At 35.6% G+C, this 20744-nt stretch overlaps 1 protein-coding gene across 1 annotated transcript in view; it reads right to left on the bottom strand.

Moving 5' to 3' along the window:
* Positions 1-522: 522 nt before the first annotated feature.
* The window catches only part of tmem65 (transmembrane protein 65), a 28048-nt gene continuing 7826 nt past the window's right edge, over positions 523-20744 (bottom strand). The window contains exons 2-7 of the mRNA XM_015048458.1: positions 11301-11345; positions 10013-10080; positions 9818-9872; positions 6622-6664; positions 5892-5997; positions 523-5129 (exon numbers count right to left, since the gene is read on the bottom strand). Of these exons, the coding sequence (XP_014903944.1) occupies positions 5019-5129; positions 5892-5997; positions 6622-6664; positions 9818-9872; positions 10013-10080; positions 11301-11345 (428 nt within the window). The 3' untranslated portion in view covers positions 523-5018. The remainder of the gene's footprint in view (positions 5130-5891; positions 5998-6621; positions 6665-9817; positions 9873-10012; positions 10081-11300; positions 11346-20744) is intronic.

Below are 20744 nucleotides of genomic sequence, written 5' to 3'. Positions count from 1 at the left end.
AGGAAGTTAGTCATGTAGTCTTGTGCTCCTATATTAGGATAAAAAAATCCAAATATATTTCAGATAATATTTTGTCATTTTGTATTACAGCTAGTGAATAACCCAAAATGTAATTATACAACACTTTTATAATAAAGCAATGGTTGATTTGCTTTAACTGTAAGGTGCAAAACACTGAACTAGTTTTTGTTGGAGAAGTTGTCTTAAGAATTCTCTACTTTACCCGTTCATTCATTTCTAGATGCATGGAAAAAATGTTTTATGCAGAGTATCTTGAAACAACCAGTTACAAAACCTATAGAATATAAATCAGAGATCTGACAAGTTAAAATGTATTTATTTTGCCAAGCAAATAGAAAACTTAAAACATTTCTAAATGAGTAAAAGTAGCTTATGTTTTATATTTACTTTGACTAACACTTTTACCTCTGAATGGAAGGTTTTCTCAGCAGCTGTCTCTGCCTTGCTACAGGGCAAGCAGCATAAATAGAGAAGAGATTTAGGTACAGCGACACCCGCAGTAAACATTCTCATTTATTATATTACTTTGTTGCACACAATTCTGCAAAATCACTGTATGTGTAGACAGAACAGCTTCTATAGTACAAACATGTTTTGTGTGGCAGCTGCGGTTTCAGACTGACCACAAGATGGCAGCACATTGCATTCCTTTGACAAAAGAATACTCATAATTCAAACATTTTTTTTTTATTTAAATCAAGCAAATATTGTATTTATATTAATTCTTAAAAAAAACAAGCATAATGTAAACTTGATGCAAAGGGAAACAAATCAGGTTTCTCATGCTGACAAACGGCACACCACTTATTTTAGTCCCAACTTCTAACAATTTAATGCATAACCTGAACAAACGATAAATTGTTCATAATCCTTCACAACAAATCTTCCTCTGAACAAGGCAGGCAGGAAACAAAGTAATCTCCCTCCTTGTTTTAACTCCTGCAGCTGTATTCATGCTCAGTAAGTTCAGATCAGTTTCTTTTAGCTCTGAAGTCTTTACTTTAGTCACATAATTTGTGCTCATCACTAATAATACATAATATGTTCAATAAAGTAGATAAAATTACAAATAACATATTTGAGTTTTGGTAAGATTCTACTTTTGTTGGATAAGATAAAATATATATTAAATGCTAGCTGAGCCTAACAGAACAGATAAACATTGAGGAATGTGTGATCCAGTGGATCAATTTAAGATGCCTCTCAGCTCCTCACAAAACAGTCAAGCAGATTTTTAAATGTCTCTGAACTAGATATGCTCTGAATTCTAAGGCTCATATCATTGATTTTCTAATTACAATCCAAAGTTTTAATCAATTCAGATTCTCTGCAGGTCAGAACAGAATCAATAATTGTAAATCTGTAACAATAACTTAAGCTGGAGCTATTGTTGCATGCCTGCATCACCAGAAAAAAGGAGGAAAAAAAACATCTGCATAAATTAAAGAGTTCACACCAACTATTTCACAATCAACTACATTAGTTTAAGAATTTTCTCCACTTACGTCTCCTACATGTGATTTTTCTTTCAGGAGCATTTCAATAAATCAGAACATCAAAAAGGTTTATGAGCTATTAAAGCTATGATTAGTTTGGCTCTCACCTGATGAAACCTCCAAATTTGTTTCTCAGACAAATTAAATTAATTCTGTTCTTTTAAAAAAAATGAGTTTTTAAAACAGAAATGTTACATTCTTGACACAATCACAGGGAAGATTCAGTTGACACCTGTCCAATCGAGTATTCAATATTTTTTTTTTTCCACAAGTAGGATAGGTCACAGGAGGTCATTGCTAAAGAAGCTGGCTATTCAAAATATCTCAATGTGAAATTTGATGGAAGGAAAAACAGACACCAAATCTATCAACAAAAATCACATCAAAAAGCTACCATTAAAGAAACCTTGGCTTCCTTAACACCTCAGTAGTGCCTCAATTATTTCCTTTAATCCAACAAGTTATATTATTGCAGTAATTTATGCAAAATGGTCTTTGACCAAGCATTAAGATATACAATTCAGCATATAGGTATGCTTTTCAAAAGGCTGGGATTACTGCACTAAAAATCCTTACTTATCCTTAATCATATTGTCCTTATGCAATGTTGAAACTTAATTAACTTTGGGGTTTCATTAACTGTAACATAAAATCATAGAAAAAAAAAAAAAACAAGAACCGATGGAATTACTGAAATAAATTCAATGATATTCTAATTAACTGAAATACACCTGCATATGTAGTTTGAAATCCAGGCATCATTCCTAACATCTTAAACATATAAAAAGCCTGAACAAAAAAAACAAAGAACGAAAAACATTTTTGCAGTTTTGACTATTAGCACCTTGAAGTTCTGCTGATGTGTTGTTGTACAAGACATCAAGAAAACAGACAGAAACAAAAAGGGGGTGATGCAAAAATGTCTGCGCCGTTTTCTTGTTTTTTTTTTTTTTTCATTGCATAAATGTTTTCGGAAATAAAAATCTCAACCATCTGGAGCTTCCTCAGTAATCACTTCCAAAGAACTAAAATACATAGATGGTGGGACTCAAGTTGAGCGCATGTAGGAGAGAAAGGAGCCGAACACAAAAGAAAACAAGCTGATACAGAACAACCTTAAAAACAAGAAGAAAAAAAAAAATCAGTTTCTAATTAGTGTGTCCTACCACTCAATGTTTCCTAATATGAAGCCATAGAAAACCTCCAAGGATCCTTTCTTATCAAACTGAGAAGTAAAACATACCTGACATAAATAGGAACACGCAGCTACATCAGCTCTTCATGCAGAAACGACAACATTACTCCTCGAGGTAGCAGACATTATATCTGTTTCATCTTTTTTATTTTGTCAAAGGTTCGAGTTGCACAAGACTTTTCATATTCATCTGCAGTGACTATTGATTATCATCTTTACAAATAAATAGTGTTTGAGATGAAGTTTTCCAAAAGTATAAAGTGTCTATTCATGGCAAAAATAAATTATGTAAATGTGCCGTTATATTTAGTTATTTGGAGTGGAAAAAAGGTCATAATAGTTGAGCTGACAAATAAAATGATAAATATGAAAATGGGTTAATCTGTTGCTTTCAGTCGGCACCTACTGACAATGAGAACTGACCGGTTTCAGTCCATGCGACATCTAGCTGCGGATCCTCCCTTTGTGGGGAATAATTGGAAAAAGGAAGACTCAGTTCCAGGTGAGTGCTTCTACTCAGGCGGCTTTCACAGAAGGCTTTTGTGCTTTTCGAGCGACAAACACTTGATTAATAATAATTTTTACAAAAAAGTTAAACTTAAAGAGAAAGGCTTAATCAAGAAAAGCAAGAGAATATTCCCTGCTTGGATTCTTTTATTTCTTATAAGTATAAAATCAGATCATCTCACTGCGTAACATCAATGTCATACTGGGAACTGGACAAGAGAAATAAATCGCCTGCGCTCTCCTTATTATTGGGGATGCATACATTCAGCAGACATGCGCTGGTTATTGTTATGATTATTTATGAATTGTTTTTTTTAAAAAAAGTTACATTTTCAAATCTATCTCTAAATCCTAAAGTCATGATAAAGAGATGCCAAACGCATAGAAAGAATGACCAGTTTTTCCCCGTTTGTATGACGCAAAAGTAAAGTTACAAAACACTGCCCCTCCTCCACTTGTTGCTTCTCACTAGTTACCTGACTGAAGAAACCCTGAAATCTGCTTGGAAGAATGTCCAGTCATGAAAACAACAAAAAAGGTCTCAACCCAAAACTAAATCAGTCCTACATCTGATGTAATAAGACCGTTGTAAAACTCCAAGTAGCATAACTGGTAAGCAGCTGACTGCAGGCTAGTGAGCTCGAATAATGAATCAGCTAAAATCAGCTTGTTCTTAGAGTCAGTCAATAGAAAGTGGAATAACAAAAAGGTAAACCTTCCTGCACAACATTGTAACACGACTATATATCTATTATTTCCTTATACTCATGCACCAAAATCAAAATACCAATAAGAAAAACAAATACAACTTTAATATAATCATATCTGAAATAGAAATAGTTGCAGCTTTACTGGTTTAACTAAAAGTACTTAAATCATATATATATAGTTTGTATTAAATTGTGCCTATATTTTACTCAATCTCTAATATACACCATAACTTAAAGTGAAGGCACCAGATGGATTAGTGTTAACAAGCTTCTCATTCATTGACTTTTCTGGTTGCTTTTGTCAAGAATGTCAAGTTCTTGCAGAAAGTTGAGCAACTTTGTGCAAGTCAGGGCTATGCAGAAAAAAGGCTAACCACACCAGACAACCTCTAGAGTTGTTCAGCAACTAAACCAGTTATCAAAAACCGAACTAGAAAATCTATTTAGTTCCACCTAGTTCCTTTTTTTTTAAATAAATTGAAAAGGATGTTATGGTTCTCCTTTACAGAAATCAGCTGAATCAAGTTCTGTAACTGATGTGATGAAAATAAAAACTGCAATCTAGTCTCCTAACGGTCATCATGACATCATTAGCTTTTATCTGATTCATTTTAAAATGAAAACAATCAAATGAAGACAGGAATTTTCAGAATCGTTAAAGAAGGTACACTGTGATCAAACAACTAGGATTGAATCATTTTCATGATAAACATGTTGCGTTAAAATAAGATGTTTTAAGGTAACAGACTCTGGGGAGTGAGGGAACTAAAAATTGCTTTAGTGTTTCTTTGAATGCCAACAATCCATCTTGAAGGAGCTGATAGAAAAATCAATGAGGAGCAGGATCTCATGATGCAGACCGATTTTTCCTGAGCATAAATAAATGCGATCCAAACTAAATCAATAAATGGCAAGAATCAAAAAGAATTATTCCATAATACTGCTGTGTTTGTATTCAATAGGAGCCAGATTGTGAAAGCCACCTGAGTCGCCTGACAGGGAATCTATTGTTAAATACTCCTTTGTAATGTGGACATGAAGCAGAATCCAGTTAGAGATGTGGTGGATTATTAGGAGTGTGATGCTGCATCACTGTGCTTCTGCCCCGTTCTTCTTCTCCTCCTCCTCATCGTCATCGCTCAGGAAAAGCAGCGGGAACATTCCCAAAATACAGCCGATGGTGATGCCGATGGCTTTCCCCTGCAGGGAGCAGAGAAGGAGTTCATTTTAGACATAATGACGAAACCAAAGTCTTTCATATGCCGGGTGAGAGTTGATATTTTAAACATGTTTCACGATTACAATACTACTGTTATAATATAGTTATACAGCAGGGTGACTCGGGTGAAATGTATTATTCATAGCATGGTAGTGGTGGTGCATCAGTTGGAGGTTGCTGTTCTTATTTGGGTGCACTAAATAGGATGCTATGCTGCTTTTTATTTTTTTATTTGTTCCCACAAAAATCCAGCCAGTTGATTTTGCTGAGTGTTGGTTGTGTCGTTCTTCTGCCTCTGGAGGCTTTTTAGGTAAAGGTTTCCCTTTTCCTCTCTTTCAGCATCTTGTTTTAGCTAATCCTCCGATACGTCTTATATTCCAAGGATACGATCTTACACTGACAGGTGATTTAACCGCATATCTTTGTTTTTTCCTTTTTCTATTTCAGTGAGCGGTCTAGCACCATCAGACAGAAAAAAATTTCAAAACTAATTCAACTTGAGTATGAAAATTATTACTATCATAATCTACAGTCCAGAAAAGCCTTTAAGTGTAATAAATATTGGACATAAACTTATCTTTTTTACATTTTATTCCTTCCAAGAATATAAAAAATGAGCTTTCCAGTTACTGAGAGTTTTATGCAAACTGTGTACATCTGGTTTGACTTAAGACATTTACCCAGATCCTTTCTGCTGAGAGACGGCAAACCAATGAGAATGTGAAGATTTTGAGTCATCTCACCATGTGAGAGCTGAGCCTGGTCTGCCACATATCCGCCTGCTTGGGTGTCAGATCAGGAACCTGCATCCCCAGTCTGGAAGCCAGAGCCTCCACATAACCTGCCAGACTGCAAACATACATGTTACATGTGCTTTTATGAGGTCAAACACTTTGAAATGCCTTGTGGCTGAAAGATGCTGTACAAATAAAATTTGATTCATTGACCGACTGATACATATCAATTATAACAGGTAATAATCATTTCCAACAAAATCACATTTCTGACAGCCCAGAAAAAAAACAAACATAAAACGAACGTGGAATTATTTATAAGTTACACAAAATATTGAAGGAGGAAATTAACATATTACTTTTGAGTTTACGGCTCCTGTCTAGAGAGTAAGACAACTGAGCCTCTAAGTATTAAGCCTAATGGAAAAACAAGTTTTGTGAATAAGATTGTAATTTGAAGGAAATAATTGCTCTTAGGAATGTAAGAACAAGACAAACAACTCTAATGAGCAATTATCCATGAATGAAAACCTAGAATCATATTTAGTTTGGAAGAACTACTCGACTTTTTAATCTAAAAAAAGCTATTAGCACGCCACAAAAGGAGAAACATAACACAGCTCAATAATTTAGAGCCGCTATAAACTTTCACTGCTGCAACCTGCACTAAACTTCATGAAATGTGACATCTGTTTCTAAAGTAACAAGAGTGTTTGGAGGATGCTGGAATGCTGCTTACCCAAGACCTGCCAGATCTGAAACCAGGTTCCCCAGAGCAGCGGCTGCACAAAGAAAGAGAAACGCTTTGATTGCTGCTGATTTCTAAGGGAGATCAAGAAACAACTCAGGAAAAAAAATAAATAAAAAATTCAACTTCATGTGGGATTATGCAATATTTCTGCACTAACCTACTGAATAATTAATGACACTGTTTAGATCACTTTATTAAAAAAAACATTAGAAGTGAGGAATATTTCAGATTTGGTACAGGAGGGAATCAACATCAAGTGTCAACCTCTCAAATAACTCCGACTTTTCTGATGCAAAAAGGAGCAGAAGTTTAATAAAGTCAGAAATCCTGATAGTAATCAGCTTTCTGGTACATAGGTTGTGTCCAAGATCATTTTGGATCTGTTAGCGGTTAAATTAAGAGAAACTCTGCTTAGCTGATACATTATTTTTCCCCATTATCTAACAGCAGGCTAACAGATTGCAGTCACTCTAAGCCTGAAAACTCCAAAGCAGCTCCTGAGATAAGCTGGAGGAAATAAGTCTCACCTCCCCTGCTGCACCTGAAGCCCTCACCTGGATCAACAGCCACACAGACACGGTGAACAGCTGATTAAAATCTTAAAATCTTACTGGGGAAATTAGCCTAATCCGGAGTCTTTATCCATGTTCAGAGAACCGCTTTACAGGATAAACTGAATATATCCTGCATTTTTTGTGCTATACTGGCCATAAACAGCTTGGAATATCTAAACGAATAGAAAAAACAATCTAAATCACGGTAGTAAAATGAAAGCTTAAAGTGATTTAGGGTGAGAAAGGTGAGTTTTATAGATTAAGTAGCACTTTTGGAAAGTCACTTTGCTTCCTCCTGTGTTTCTGAGGTTTAACTGTCAGCTTTCAAACATTTCTCCTCAATGTACATCAACAAAACACAGCAGCTATGAATAACAAACATGTTGCATTTTCACAATGTGGATGAGAATATGGCTGAGTTTACATTTGCTTATCAAAACTGCCAGGGTGAGAAGTATATTTGGTTTGTCTTCAATACATTTCTGGAGGCATTGAAGTCCACAATGATTCCAAGTTAAAGGCAGTGGCATCCCTGAAGGATTTAAATGTCCAGATGGACGACTTCAATGTGAATTCCCTTCAAAGAGAAAACTTCCTGATGGTGATGAGGTGAGACGGCAATCCTGTCTCGCCTCGTTTCACCGGCGTTAAGGCCACAGTGGAGAAACGGTCGCTGACATACACCTGGAACCGTCTCTTTCCAGATTAAATAAGAAAGCTGATCGCTCGACCGGCTGGGAGATGACAAAACAAATATAAAAGCAGGTTCTGCATGGATGGAGGCAACGTAGACGAGCATTTGATCTGAAGCCCGTCTTCAGGCTCTGATTTGCACTTTGCAGAGGTATTAGGAGCTAAGTAACCATGGAAACGGGGTAGTCTAGCAGTGGAGAGAGGGAGAAGGCTAGCTCCAGTGCCTTTATGGTTTTCACAGCATAATAAAGACCCAAACTGAGACCCAGAAATGGCACCATGACGACAGTCAGCTAGGTGGCAATAAAATGGAACAAGATCAGGGGAAATAACAGTTCAGGGCAAATTTAGATTACTGGTGACATCACCTGAGCTGTATTGGCAACGAAGATTCTCTGTGCCAGCTGGGATGGAAAATGGAGGCTCTGGTTGTGGCCATGAAATTTACTGCAAAAACTCCATCTTAGATTAAAGCAGTGACTGCGGGGTTTTTAGGGCTGACTTTTTTTTTATATCTGATATTATATTCACCTCATCCAGGAAGCTCAGTATCTGGCAAGGAGACTGCCTAGATTGTGTAAGAAAGAGATTAAACTAATTCTGAGAAGTAATAAAATCCTGCAGGACAAATAACAGCGTACTAGAAGGCAACTTTTTAACAGTCTGGTTTAAAAGGAGGAGACACACAGCTCTTCTTTCAGTTATTTTTGCATTTTCTAGTTTTTTAGAATTAGAATTTATTGTTCGCCACTGCACACATATACAGTAAGATTAAAGCCAGCTCCAAAATAGTGCAAACATTGTAGGAAATATATACAATATAAACATTAATGTGCTGATATTTACAATATTAAATCAGTTACATTTGCATACTCACATACACATACAACCACCATATAATTAGTGCATGTGAGAGGTCAGGGTGTTAATTGCTTTTAAGGAGAAAGCAATTTTTGAGTTTGGTTTTGTTTTGATGCATCTGTAGCGCCTCCCTGAGGGCATCAGGTTAAACAGGTTGAATCCAAAATAAGTAAGGCTCTTATTTTGTAAAGTCTACAGATTGATGCTTGCTTCCTCCCCTATCAAGAATGACCACCTAGGCGACAAACCTGTTAGTTTATTAAATATTTTCTACAAAAAATACAAAAGAAATGCATGAGAATTTTTTAGTAGCTCAGAACATTATGATGTTGGAAACACAGTGTCAATAAGTTTGGAGAGAACTGCAGCTTCCATCTGTGAGAGGTGTATATATTTAATCACATTAAAAGGGTACTTTGTACCAAAAACTGCTTCATCAGTTCATTTCCAGCAAGTCTCATCTTTTGTGTTAATTTAAATTAGTTTTATATAAATCCAAGACAAGAGTCATATCCTATTGGAGTAAAGCTCCAATACACTACATATTGATCTAGTCTGCATAAAATCATTTGTGTTAGAGATGTGCAATTACTGAACTTTATATTTCACTTTCAGTTAAAAAATAATCTTATTTTACTTGTTAAGTGTATGAAATAAGATAAGTAGACATTTAGCTGCTTCTATTCATTTGCAAAACTCACTAATATAAAGTATTCAACAAAAAAAAACAAACAATAATTCACAATTTCTGAATTTACACTGACATTTTTTTTTTACTATATTGTGATATTTTTTTGGCAATATCACCTGCCCTAGATGAGAACATTGTTTGTTTTAACATTAGCCTCCCAAATACCTTTTCCCAACACTTGGCTTTAAATAGCAAAGCATTAATGAAAAAAAAATATTATCTTGGGTATAAAAAGATGGGAGACTGTTTGGAATTTTGCTAGATAAATGACTTATAATTATCTGCTGTGTCAACTACTTAAAGACACCAGGAGCCAACCAGTAAGATAAGGAGTCAATTTAAATAATAATGGGACTTTACTGCAGGCTGTTTGATCTGTTCTTACCAGCCATGGTGGAGATCCCCAGAGTGACTCCGATGGAGAGTTCAATCTGCGTCCCCTAAAGAACACAACAGAATGAGGTTGAATATTCCTCCTGAGTTACTGTTCCCACCTAAACATAACACTTCCATGCAAGGTTAGTTTCTTCGACTTACAAGCAACTAATGGTGAAAGAATAATTCTTAAAACTTTACTTACTGCTGCAATCATGATGGCGTTATCCAGGAAACCAAACCCGATGAAGGGGACGGCGTTGTGGAATAAAACTAAAAACCAACAAGAGGAAGAAAAACCAGAAGAAATCAGCCATCTTTAAGTCTCAATAAGTGGATTATATTGGCTTACTTTAATACCAGCAGGCCAATATAATCTGCTGTATGGAAATGTGGTTGTGTGACTCATGTAGCAACCGAATACAATCAGGAGGTTCCCCCTAGTTAGTCCGGTTTGTTCAAAGGATGTTCTAAATGTTCTAAAAAGTTAACTAAATGGGATTTGGAACCAGAAAGGAAAAAGGGCCTAAAATTAAATCTTCAGAAATACAACAAATTATGTTAAATTAGTTGTGAGGTTTTGCATAAAAAGGAAGTAGATCAACATTAAAAAGGTTATTTCTGAAACTTGAACAACCTGAACATACTGTTGTGACCATAACACATCTAAAACGGTGCTGAGGGATGTTGGCTGTTGAGGGTCTAAACAGTTTCTAGAATTTTCTGCTTGATCAGAATCCATGTTCTGCTGCTGCAACAAGAATGCATTATTCTGGCACCAATTTTACTGAGGTAATTTCTATATTTCTGGCAAGACCAATATTGTGCCCACAACACTGCTTCTTTATGTTTTTAATCTTGACTCAGCTCTACTTTCTGTTTTACATTTGTATTATCAATTAAGGTAGCTTTCAGATTTTCAAAGAAATACAAAGAGAAGAATGCCTTTTACTTCTTCTGTGTGTGTTTAATTTCTTGCCTGTGCAGGGAATTATTCTCATGTTGAACGTGATGAAAAATTAGTCCACTCACTTATCCATGGTTACCTATTCTTTCACTTTCACATCTTTGCTACGTTTTAAAACACCTTGAAAACCTTGATGAATGTAAAAACGGACTTGAAACATTAATATTTCTGCCTTCAACCCGTAGTGTACTGAAGCAGGTAATTAACATTTTGGAACATTCCTGTCCTTCAACTGTCTCATGGCAGTTTGATTTTGAGGACATTTATTGAACTAAAGTTCTTATTCAAAGATAAAAAACTGCTTTCACTTGCTTTATAAACACAGTCAATTTTTATTAGATACAAACTACTAAGCTTGTAAGAAATCATCCAGGCTCAACTGTGGACATCAGAGAAACATTAATGGCTAAATTACAATATGCAAGGTTTTTTTTTCTTGTAAGATGCACAGACCAAGCAGGCTCTGTGTGTAAGTATGTGTGTGTGTGTGTGTGTGTGTGTGTGTGTGGCAGACTTCATTCCTCACCATATCTGATCTGGGTTGCAGTCGGTGGCGACGGCTCCAGAGTCTCTGAGGGGGAAAAAAAAGGAAACATCAGAAGTTCTCTCATTAACGGCTGCGGTTGGAAGCTGCTGCAACACAGACACAGTTTGCACATAATAGTTGACTCATATGTTTGAAAATGAACACCCTCCAATGCTTTCCACTGACTCTTTGCAGAGCTACTCAGCAGAAGTTACTGCTTGGACTCACCATTAAAGCTGAGAAAGTGATCTGTAGGATATCCTGCTTTGGATCAAGAGTTATAATCTAAAAATAGTACGGTCTCCATGGCAATGCGTCTTTGAAATAAAAAGGAAAAATGTTTCTGTTAAATTTTAACACCAATTACCACACTTATTTTTTTTATGATAGAAAACAAAAGATACAAACATTCGTGTCACTTGAAAAGTTAACTGAAACTAAAGCGTGAATCAAGCATTTTTAATATAAAAATCAAAGAGACAACTGATGGTTAAACTCTTGGATAATTCATTGTGCGGTGTCACTGAAATGACTCATCAGAAATGTGTCAGACTGCGACCAGAGTTAAAGACCGATTAGAAGGAAAAGTCAATGAAAGGTGCAGAATAATCTGCTGAGTTCATCACTTTAAGACCTCTAAGAGTTCATACTCTTCATATGTTTCACCACGTTTTGGTGAAAATAAAGCAGAGTTAGGCCAAGAGTTCAGACAGGGAGAAGGTTGTGTTGCTGCATTAATGAGGCAGCTGGAATACAGAAGGTATAATAACACAGCTCTATTCAAAGGACGAGGTTTCTTTTAAGAAATGGGCCACGTTTTTTTATTTTTATTTTTTTTTTTAATTTGTTTTCAAATAAATTGAAACATAATTTAAGTTATAAATAAATAATAAATCTGGCTCCAAACATTTCTTTGGGCACACATTTCCTCTTTTCCCTTCCTTGAAAAAAAAGCATCTGTCAGCAGCATTAGGAAGCAGCTGCAGCTGTCTCAAGACTCACAACAAGTAAATATAGAAAACGTTCGTTAGTTTGAAACCGTCATGTCAGTGTGGCTGCACAGAAACAATGTAAGCTTTCAAATTGGCAGGTGGGCTCACAAAAAAATTGACTTGCTGTTCAAAAATATCATTTACAATGGTCAGCTGAAAAAAATTTGGATTAATAAACAAAATTTACTCAAACTGATATACTGGTATTTGGTGAGATTTTATTTCCTAAAGATAAAGTATCTGGAATGAAACCATAAAATTCATTTTTAAATGTGTTTTGCAAAGCCAATATCTACATATTCAGATGTGAAAATAAGCCTCAAGTTTTTTTCTGACTTAAAAAAATGACAAAAAACAGGGTAAAGGTCAGAACTTCACAATTTCACAAAAATGCAATGCAATACCACTGCTTAATGCTGCAAATGACGATGTCCATACTCTTACCCCACATTCTTTCAAGTCTTTTCTTTCAGTTTCTCTTTTGTTCGTCACAATGTTCCACCTTTTCTTTGAGATTAAAATCTTGGCCACCAAAAATAAGCACCCACAATGTTTCACTAGGGAAACAGACCCAAAATATAACTAGCATGCACAAATTTGACGTCATGCCATTAATATTCAGGTAACCAATGAAAACATTGTATCAAATCTCCTAAACTGACTGTGGTGTAGGAAATCCCATCAGAAACTACACCAGCAAAGTGAAAATTGACAGTTGCCCTGCAACCACATCATATAGTAAATTAAACAGAAATTTACTCACAAAACCTTGAAACCTGAATCCTACAGTAAAACCATTGGTGTATGTGCCACCTTATGAAAATTTGCATATAACTGTCAACAACAGTTAAAAGACTTGTCCACTACTTTTGTTAAAATTAATTACTTATTTTACTTATTACGATTTTCCAGTTCACTAAATAAATGTTCTTGTATCAAAGGTAGGAGTTTTTTTTATTTCTTTCAGTGTGATGTTATGCTGCTGCAATAACCTCACAGAACAGGTTTTTATTTCATCTCTACCTCAGATGCTGATAAATATACCTGGCACTGTCCCTCTAAATGAGTAAAAACGTCACCAGAAAAATAATAAAGTTTCTAAGCAAACTATAATAAACTGTCTTCAGAAAATTGTTTTTTCATACAGAAATGCAACAAATTCATATTTCAGTAAAGAATAACCAGGACAAAAAATGCACCAGAACCTTTGCTTGGTGGAATAGCAATAAGTCATAAAGATGACTGAGTGGAGGAGATGAGAAAATTTCTGCAGTTAATAAGGATAAGGGTTTACCCGTCAGCTGAAGAACCGGGGAAGATTACAATCATTACGCCTGCAGGTGGCCATATAAATTCTGAAGCCTTTCCTCATTTTATTAATGGAAAATGGCTTGTTTTCAGGACGACGATAATGTATCTTGGCAGGGCAAAGAGCGACAAAAATCTTTATTCGGGAAGTGATGGCATCATCAGATGGATGGCTATAAAAATTAGGATGGAAATTATAAGAAGAGACAGAGGTATCCATGGCAAATATTCAAAAGGAATCAAAACTAAGCAAAGAGTTTTCAATTCAACTCATTATAGCAGATCTAATCTTAGATTTTTCTTTTTCTTTATTTTTAATAGTCATATGTTCTATGAGGCTGATGTGTTCTCAGAGTGAAGCTACAGCTCATATGTGGTCGTTGTTTTCATCTTATTCTTCTCAAATAAAACTACAATTGAAAAAAACCAACAACACAGTTTTCTGCTTCAGGCAATAAACACACTTTATATAACAAATCTAAGTTTTCTACCTCTGACCAACTCATTCTTTAAGAAATAAGCCTTTCACATTCACACAAGAATATAATGCCCTACATACAACTCAGCTTGAACCTCAAGTTGCTAAGCAACAAATGCCCCTCCTTGAACTGAACCATTGCTGGCTAGGAGCAGGGGAAGAAACGTGGAAGAGACAGTAAATATAGCTCATCAGCTGCAAAATCATCATTAAACAGCCAAGAAAACATCACAACAAACACTCAGAAAACTTAACTAAAAGGCTTGATATCATGCAAGTATTATATAGACACGTTATATATACATGTTCCAGATAGGTTGTGTTCTTTAAGAATTTCAATTCCACTTGTTTGCAAAACTCTTGACATGAAAACAAAAAATACATTTAATTTGGAAAGTCTTTTAGATGCCATCACATAAATAAATTAGGTTATAGTACCTTAAAGTAAATATAGGTGTTTTTTGCATTTTAAAAATACATACAAAAAATAAGTACAGTATATAACAAATTAATCCCAACTGCTGGTCCATGAAATCAGACAAACATGCTGTTCTGCAGAGTAGTCAGACCACGAACCAGTTCCATCTGTAAAGCAGGACTGAAGAACTGAGGAAATAATCTTTAGTCCATACAGATAAAATCACAAGCCCTTATAATAAAATATTTATAGTCTATCATAATGCAAATTTCTCCTAAGCAGCAGTGAAGACAACACAACACTTGCTTTACCAAAGTGACATATCTCATGGCGTCACTTTGTATACTGAGAATATAAAATGCTAATTTGAGTTAATTTAGAAACACAATAACTTATGGGACCATAAATGATTCTAATGCTGGACAGTTTGTAAGCATTGTGGGAATGAAAGGGCAAATCTCTTTAGGACAGCCGGTGTTTCACTGAAATGTCTGATTATAAATGGTGCGGGGAGAGTATCTTCTTAGACTCTTAAAAAAAAAAAAAATCATTGGTATTATTTATTAATTTGTTAAACTACACAAGAAATCACAACATACAGTATTATAAATCTGGCTTAAAGCCCAAACACACCATCTGTTTTGTTTTTGTTTGTTTTTTTGTTCTTCTTTTTGGTCATATTTTTCTAAACTTTTTTCCTAAACAAAGAAAAATCTCTCCTTTTTTGGTATCCCTCCAGCTGGCAAAGTTATGTTGCTTAACACCTTTGGTTTTAAACATTTATCTGAAGTGATGAAGAAGTGGATATTTGCAAAAAGTGGTCTAGATGGACTGACTAGTATATTTTAGGCCAACTTGGAACTTTCAGTTAAAGAAAAAATATAAAGGAACCATCACAACAGCAAACATAAACATCACTAAAATCCCAGTGAATGAGTTACAGTAATAATGGATTAACATTCATGTAATTTGGCACAATGATCATCCAGCCTCCTAACAGGCTCTCCTGAGGATGCAGTAATCTTGAATGATGAGTCCTGTTAATATAGCCTACTGTGCTTTCATGACTAAAAATGTCCAAAGATATAAAATCTTAATAAAAGTTGCAAGTAATCGTTTTTAAATACATCACTGTGCTTTAATAAGTTCCTGTAGCTGAGTTTTCTGTTACAAAAAGTCAGCTCTTCTAAAAAGGATGTTACATATCTTGTTACATAGGATGCTACATAACATCCTTTTTATCATTTGTGTTCGGCGCAATAGTCGGTTTTTATACAAATAAACTTCACACATTTGAAATACGCCTGTTGATTCTTACACTATTCATTTCCTAAGCAGTGCTGTAAATATCTAGTCACCTACTGGGAATAACCCATTTTCTGCCTTTCTGAATCCGACTTACTAATGAGTTCAGTGTGAATACAAACACTGTGACTCCTGGGACAAACGTCCAGAAATAGACCTGACTGAAAAATAAATATCAAAGCACTTTATGCAACAGCAGCAGTAACGTAAAGAAGAGTTGTACCCTGCTAATGGAGACTAGCTCATAAAGCTCTGACAGCTGTGTGTGTCAAACACAGTTCGTATGTCAGTGTGAAATGAAATCAAACAGTCTGAATGTGTGTACATATTTAGACGGCTGCAGATGCTTCCTCATCCGTCTGTTTTCACGCTGCTGATTAACAACGGTGGACCAGCTTCTGCAGCATAAGGCCAACCTGATGATCAGACAACAACAAGCAGGATCTTTCTGCGAATAAATCTGAATATTTGAATACAACATTAGCGCAGTTATTAACAGCCGATGCCTAAACAAATTCATTCATAATCGTAATGCCAACATGCATTTAGCAATTATAATCACCCTGTGCTGCATTTAGAAAGATTTTGAAGGACAACAATACCATTTCATCAGCAGCAAAAGGTTCAACACTGAAATCTGAACCACTGAAGGCATCCGACACTAATTAAAGTTACTCAACTGTGGAAAAAAAAAATAATTGCCTTTGCTTTTCAGAACATTTTAAGTTCATACATTACAGTCTGTGGAAAAACATTGTCACTAATTTTCTGTAATTTGAACTTTACTGTTAACCCAGGGAATGAACTATAATATTCCTGCAAAAAGCATATTGAGTTAGTATAACTTTATTTATGGTAAAAATAATGTGTAACTGTGTCTTTTTAATAAAACAAATGATGCTTACGAGAAACATGGTCCACTGCTGTGTAATTAAGTTAAAACAAATCAGGCAAGAGAGTCTAAAAACAAACTACAGAGAAAGCAGGCTTGATAAGGGTTAATTTCTTTATTAAAATGTTTCAGCAACTCTCAACCTGAATTAGAACGAAACCCCTTTGAATTTCTAAAACCAAAACTAAAACAGTTGACAGACCCAATTTGCTTGATTGTTCACGGGTGTAATAAGATTAAGGAGAAATATGGAGAATGCAGAGGAGAGATGATCCCATCAAGTGTCTTCATGTCACACACAAATAAAGAAGATGAGCCACCATCTGCCAAACCCACCTCTGCCTCTCACAATGATATTTTATATCATCTTTCTAAAATGAATTCAAAGATAAGAGTGTCCCTTTTGAGACACCAGATTTCACGTTGTGATGAATGTTGACACAGAAATATGAGTCGGCCTAATTAAATGTGCCATCGAATAAGAGATTTTGCGGACATTTGTGCTCTGAATACAAATTATGCTTTTAATTATAATAGATGATCCGTGGATTTGCAGTTTCTTGACACAGTAGTGCAATATGATTGTATATTTTATGCTTCATTTGAACATAAGGTTAGACATCTCCTTATAACAAAACTGAGCAGGAATTTATTATTTTTAATTAAAGGAGCTACCTCAATATCTACAGCTGAACATGGTAATTACAAAATTAATATCAGAATTACTGAATAAAAAATTATTAGTCTTGAGAATTAAATGCAGTGTGGTGATCTTCAGTATAATAAGAAAAAAAAGACATATCAGCAGAATTTCATTATTCATAAAGCACCAATCAACCTTTCTAAGTCAATGCCAATTTTAGGTTGCCCTGCCGGTTCTGCCAGGAGACTTAGCCGATTCAGAGAAAAAATGGCCAAATTTAATATCTCGGATGTATTACTAATTACTATACAAGTAACTTGACCAGAAGGTCAAGTTCAATCAAAAATTCAATCAAAATTTGATTGAATTTTGGAAAGTCAAAATTCTATAAAAATCAAAATTCCAGATTAAAAATGGTAAATAACTTGTTGGCACTGAAATCAATATGGACATGTTAACTTCCTGCACACCTTTGGGATTTTTGAAGATATTAAACTGAATCTAAAGATTGCTAAAGAGTGCAGAAAGGTTTGCTTATGAGTGTTGATGTATAGGGTTTTTTTATTTTCTTTACAGAACAATAAGAACTTCATCAATAATATAACAACGGCTGAGGTCTGTAATGTAGTGTCATACATTCTCTCTCCTTAGAAGTTAAAAGCTATTTAGAAGGAGAAGCTCCAGTGGGAAAATGCCTCAGCGGCCTGCCAAACAACAGGGAGAACACAGTAGTGCTTATGGGCTGAGTAAGAGAAAAGCACAGATGTCTGCAAAAACAACAAAGGACAGAGTCTAGCTAGTGCCAGCAATTAAGAATATTCCTTTAGGATTTCTAGTTTGTTTCTAGTTCAGCACAAAACTGAGATCTCAGGTACTGCTGGACTTCCTGCAGCAACAAGACTAAGAGTATCAGATAATGATACAGAATCGATGTAAGGTTCTGTCGGAAATCTAGACTAATATAAGCAATACAATTCAGTAATATTGCAAAAAAATGTTTCCTGATTGCTAAAGAGGCACTGAACTATTAAAACAGATTTTTCAACAACCTTGCTGATAAATGCATAAATAACCAGCATTCTTATGAATGCTTTACAATTCTGAACAGTTGGTTTCTTAACCGCAACAACAGCTCGAAAACACAAGGTAAACACAACTTTTAGAGCAAGCTTATCAGAATTACCTGGACATATGCAAAAGAATTAAGTCAGAAATAACACTTTACCTTTCTAAACTCTCTGATGGGAAGGGTGATTTCAAAATAAAAAGATGCTTTTTAATCAGAAATCTTATGTTTGGAGCATGTTTTGTTTTTGTTTTTTTAGTTTGTATTTAACCAATCGAAAAACCCATTAGATTTCAGAGTTTTGAAAATGGTGCAAAGCATTTTGATTGGATGCTGTTTGCCATGTAATTGCCCTGCATGTTTTAAAGTGTGAATACTTCAGGTGACCACTTTGGGGAGAAATAACACACCTAGTGTAAAAGCACTTGTTAGGTCAAGGCATCAACTCCGGTTCTCTCCACAGTTCCCATTTTAACCCTGTTATTCTACAATCTACTGACTGTTTGTGCACTTGTCAAGTATTGTGGTGCATCTCTGGAAATTCATCTCAATCCCCCAGCATGAGGCAGCACTTTCTGCTCAGTTCAAAGCGACATCACGCTGTGGCCGGCCAGGCAGGCTCCACAACCGGCCTCACGATGCAGCTGAGGGGGTTTTTTAGAAAAAAAAAAAAAAAAAAGACCTAATTTATCTGCCGATCAGCACCTTTTCAAACTTCCTAGCTGGCAGTCAGCACCTTCAAACTGCTTTCCCTAAAGAAAGTGTCTATCTATCTCAAATCTCTGAGGAAACCAGTGCTACGTTCAAAGCCCCGCTCAGTGTTGGTACTACAGGATGAGATGAGATTGACAAGCTTGCCACAGTGTGTTGGCACCATATTGTGAGTGAAAGGCTGAAAGCATACTGCAGTGACAGCAGGCTTGGTGTTATACCTGCTACAATAACAAGAATTACCAATAGTGTTGTGACAAAAACACAAGTTTAATGTTCGCTGTAGGAGAGAAAAGATCTCAACACACAGCCCACTCTGATAATTTAACAGTCATAAATATAAAGTTTGGATCTCAAACTGAAACTTTATCAGCTAAGAGCCAGCTGATTTCTTATTCCTCCCAACATCAAGGATAAATGTCAGGGTTTTCAGTGGGAAATGTTTTGAGCATGTCGTCCAGCCTTTTCTGTTGGCATGACAGGCAGTGCGGGAGAAACTGCCTGAGGCTCCCGAACTGCTCTGATGAGAGCCCAGCACCAGTCCAGAAAGATCCAGCCATGAGCTAACGCTAACCGAAATAAACTGAACGGTTCGATGACTGCTACAGAAACATCTAATCCTTTTCTTTTAGTGGCTTTAATTAGATGTAGCCTCACTCTGATCTGGGATTATTTTCACTGAAATGTTCCTGCTTGGAATTAATAAAAGCAGACAGGAAGAGTAAAGATACTTTATTGATTTGACCGTCTGCTACAAGCTCTTAGACAGTCTGCCCTCATTCCTACCAAATGTTTAAAAAGTAAGCCTTCATTAACCTGAAAGCCTGAAAAGCTATAATTATCCACCTAATCCAACCATTTATATTATCTACCGCAACCGTGAAACAAAAGTATAGTGATAAGCTTTGTGATAATGATGAACTTCAGTTGATCATGTTTGCACACCCCAAAAACCTGACGGTATGTTTTGGAGTTTTGCTTTCTTGTTTAAAAATTTTTACCTCCGTTTGTTCCTTGAACGAATCAATGAATATCAATAAATCTTAAAATGTGATGATATGCCAACACTATTATTCTGTGCCATTCTGTAGTAAAACTTTTGTAACTACTGTACTCGAAGAACCTTTTCTATAAAGGTTTGAGATATATTTGTGGACATAACTGTAGGCATGATCTACACTCAAACAATTTCTGACAGTTCTTTCTGTTTATCCTCCCCCTAGTGGAGACACACCCGACTTGGCTAGAGCAAAACCAAACATTAACCAGCTAGTGTGAGACTTGACAATGGAGAAGGGGCATTTTTCTTGCACCTGAATCAAGAGCTACAATGCACAGTAAGGGTATGTTCACACATGATAGTCAAGTAGACTAAATTCAACTGGGGACCAAAATTGCAACATTTGCAACATCTGTCAAACAAACCAAATGCTTTGAAAGATATGCTCAACATGTTGCATGTGGTCATGCTGGACCAAGAAAACAATGAAGGAAACAACATGAAAACCAGAAGCACTGAACACAACTTCCTTCTTCACAAAATGTAAACAACAATGGGGTGGCGGCAGATTTTAGTCGTTGTAGGAATTCTCTTTAGTTGTTGGTAATAGACCAAAAAGCAGACTAAACAT

The sequence above is a fragment of the Poecilia latipinna genome, unplaced genomic scaffold (assembly GCF_001443285.1).
Source record: "Poecilia latipinna isolate Pla-1442-1.1 unplaced genomic scaffold, P_latipinna-1.0 Scaffold884, whole genome shotgun sequence".
Classification (NCBI taxonomy): domain Eukaryota; kingdom Metazoa; phylum Chordata; class Actinopteri; order Cyprinodontiformes; family Poeciliidae; genus Poecilia; species Poecilia latipinna.
This window is presented reverse-complemented; position numbering and strand designations above follow the sequence as displayed.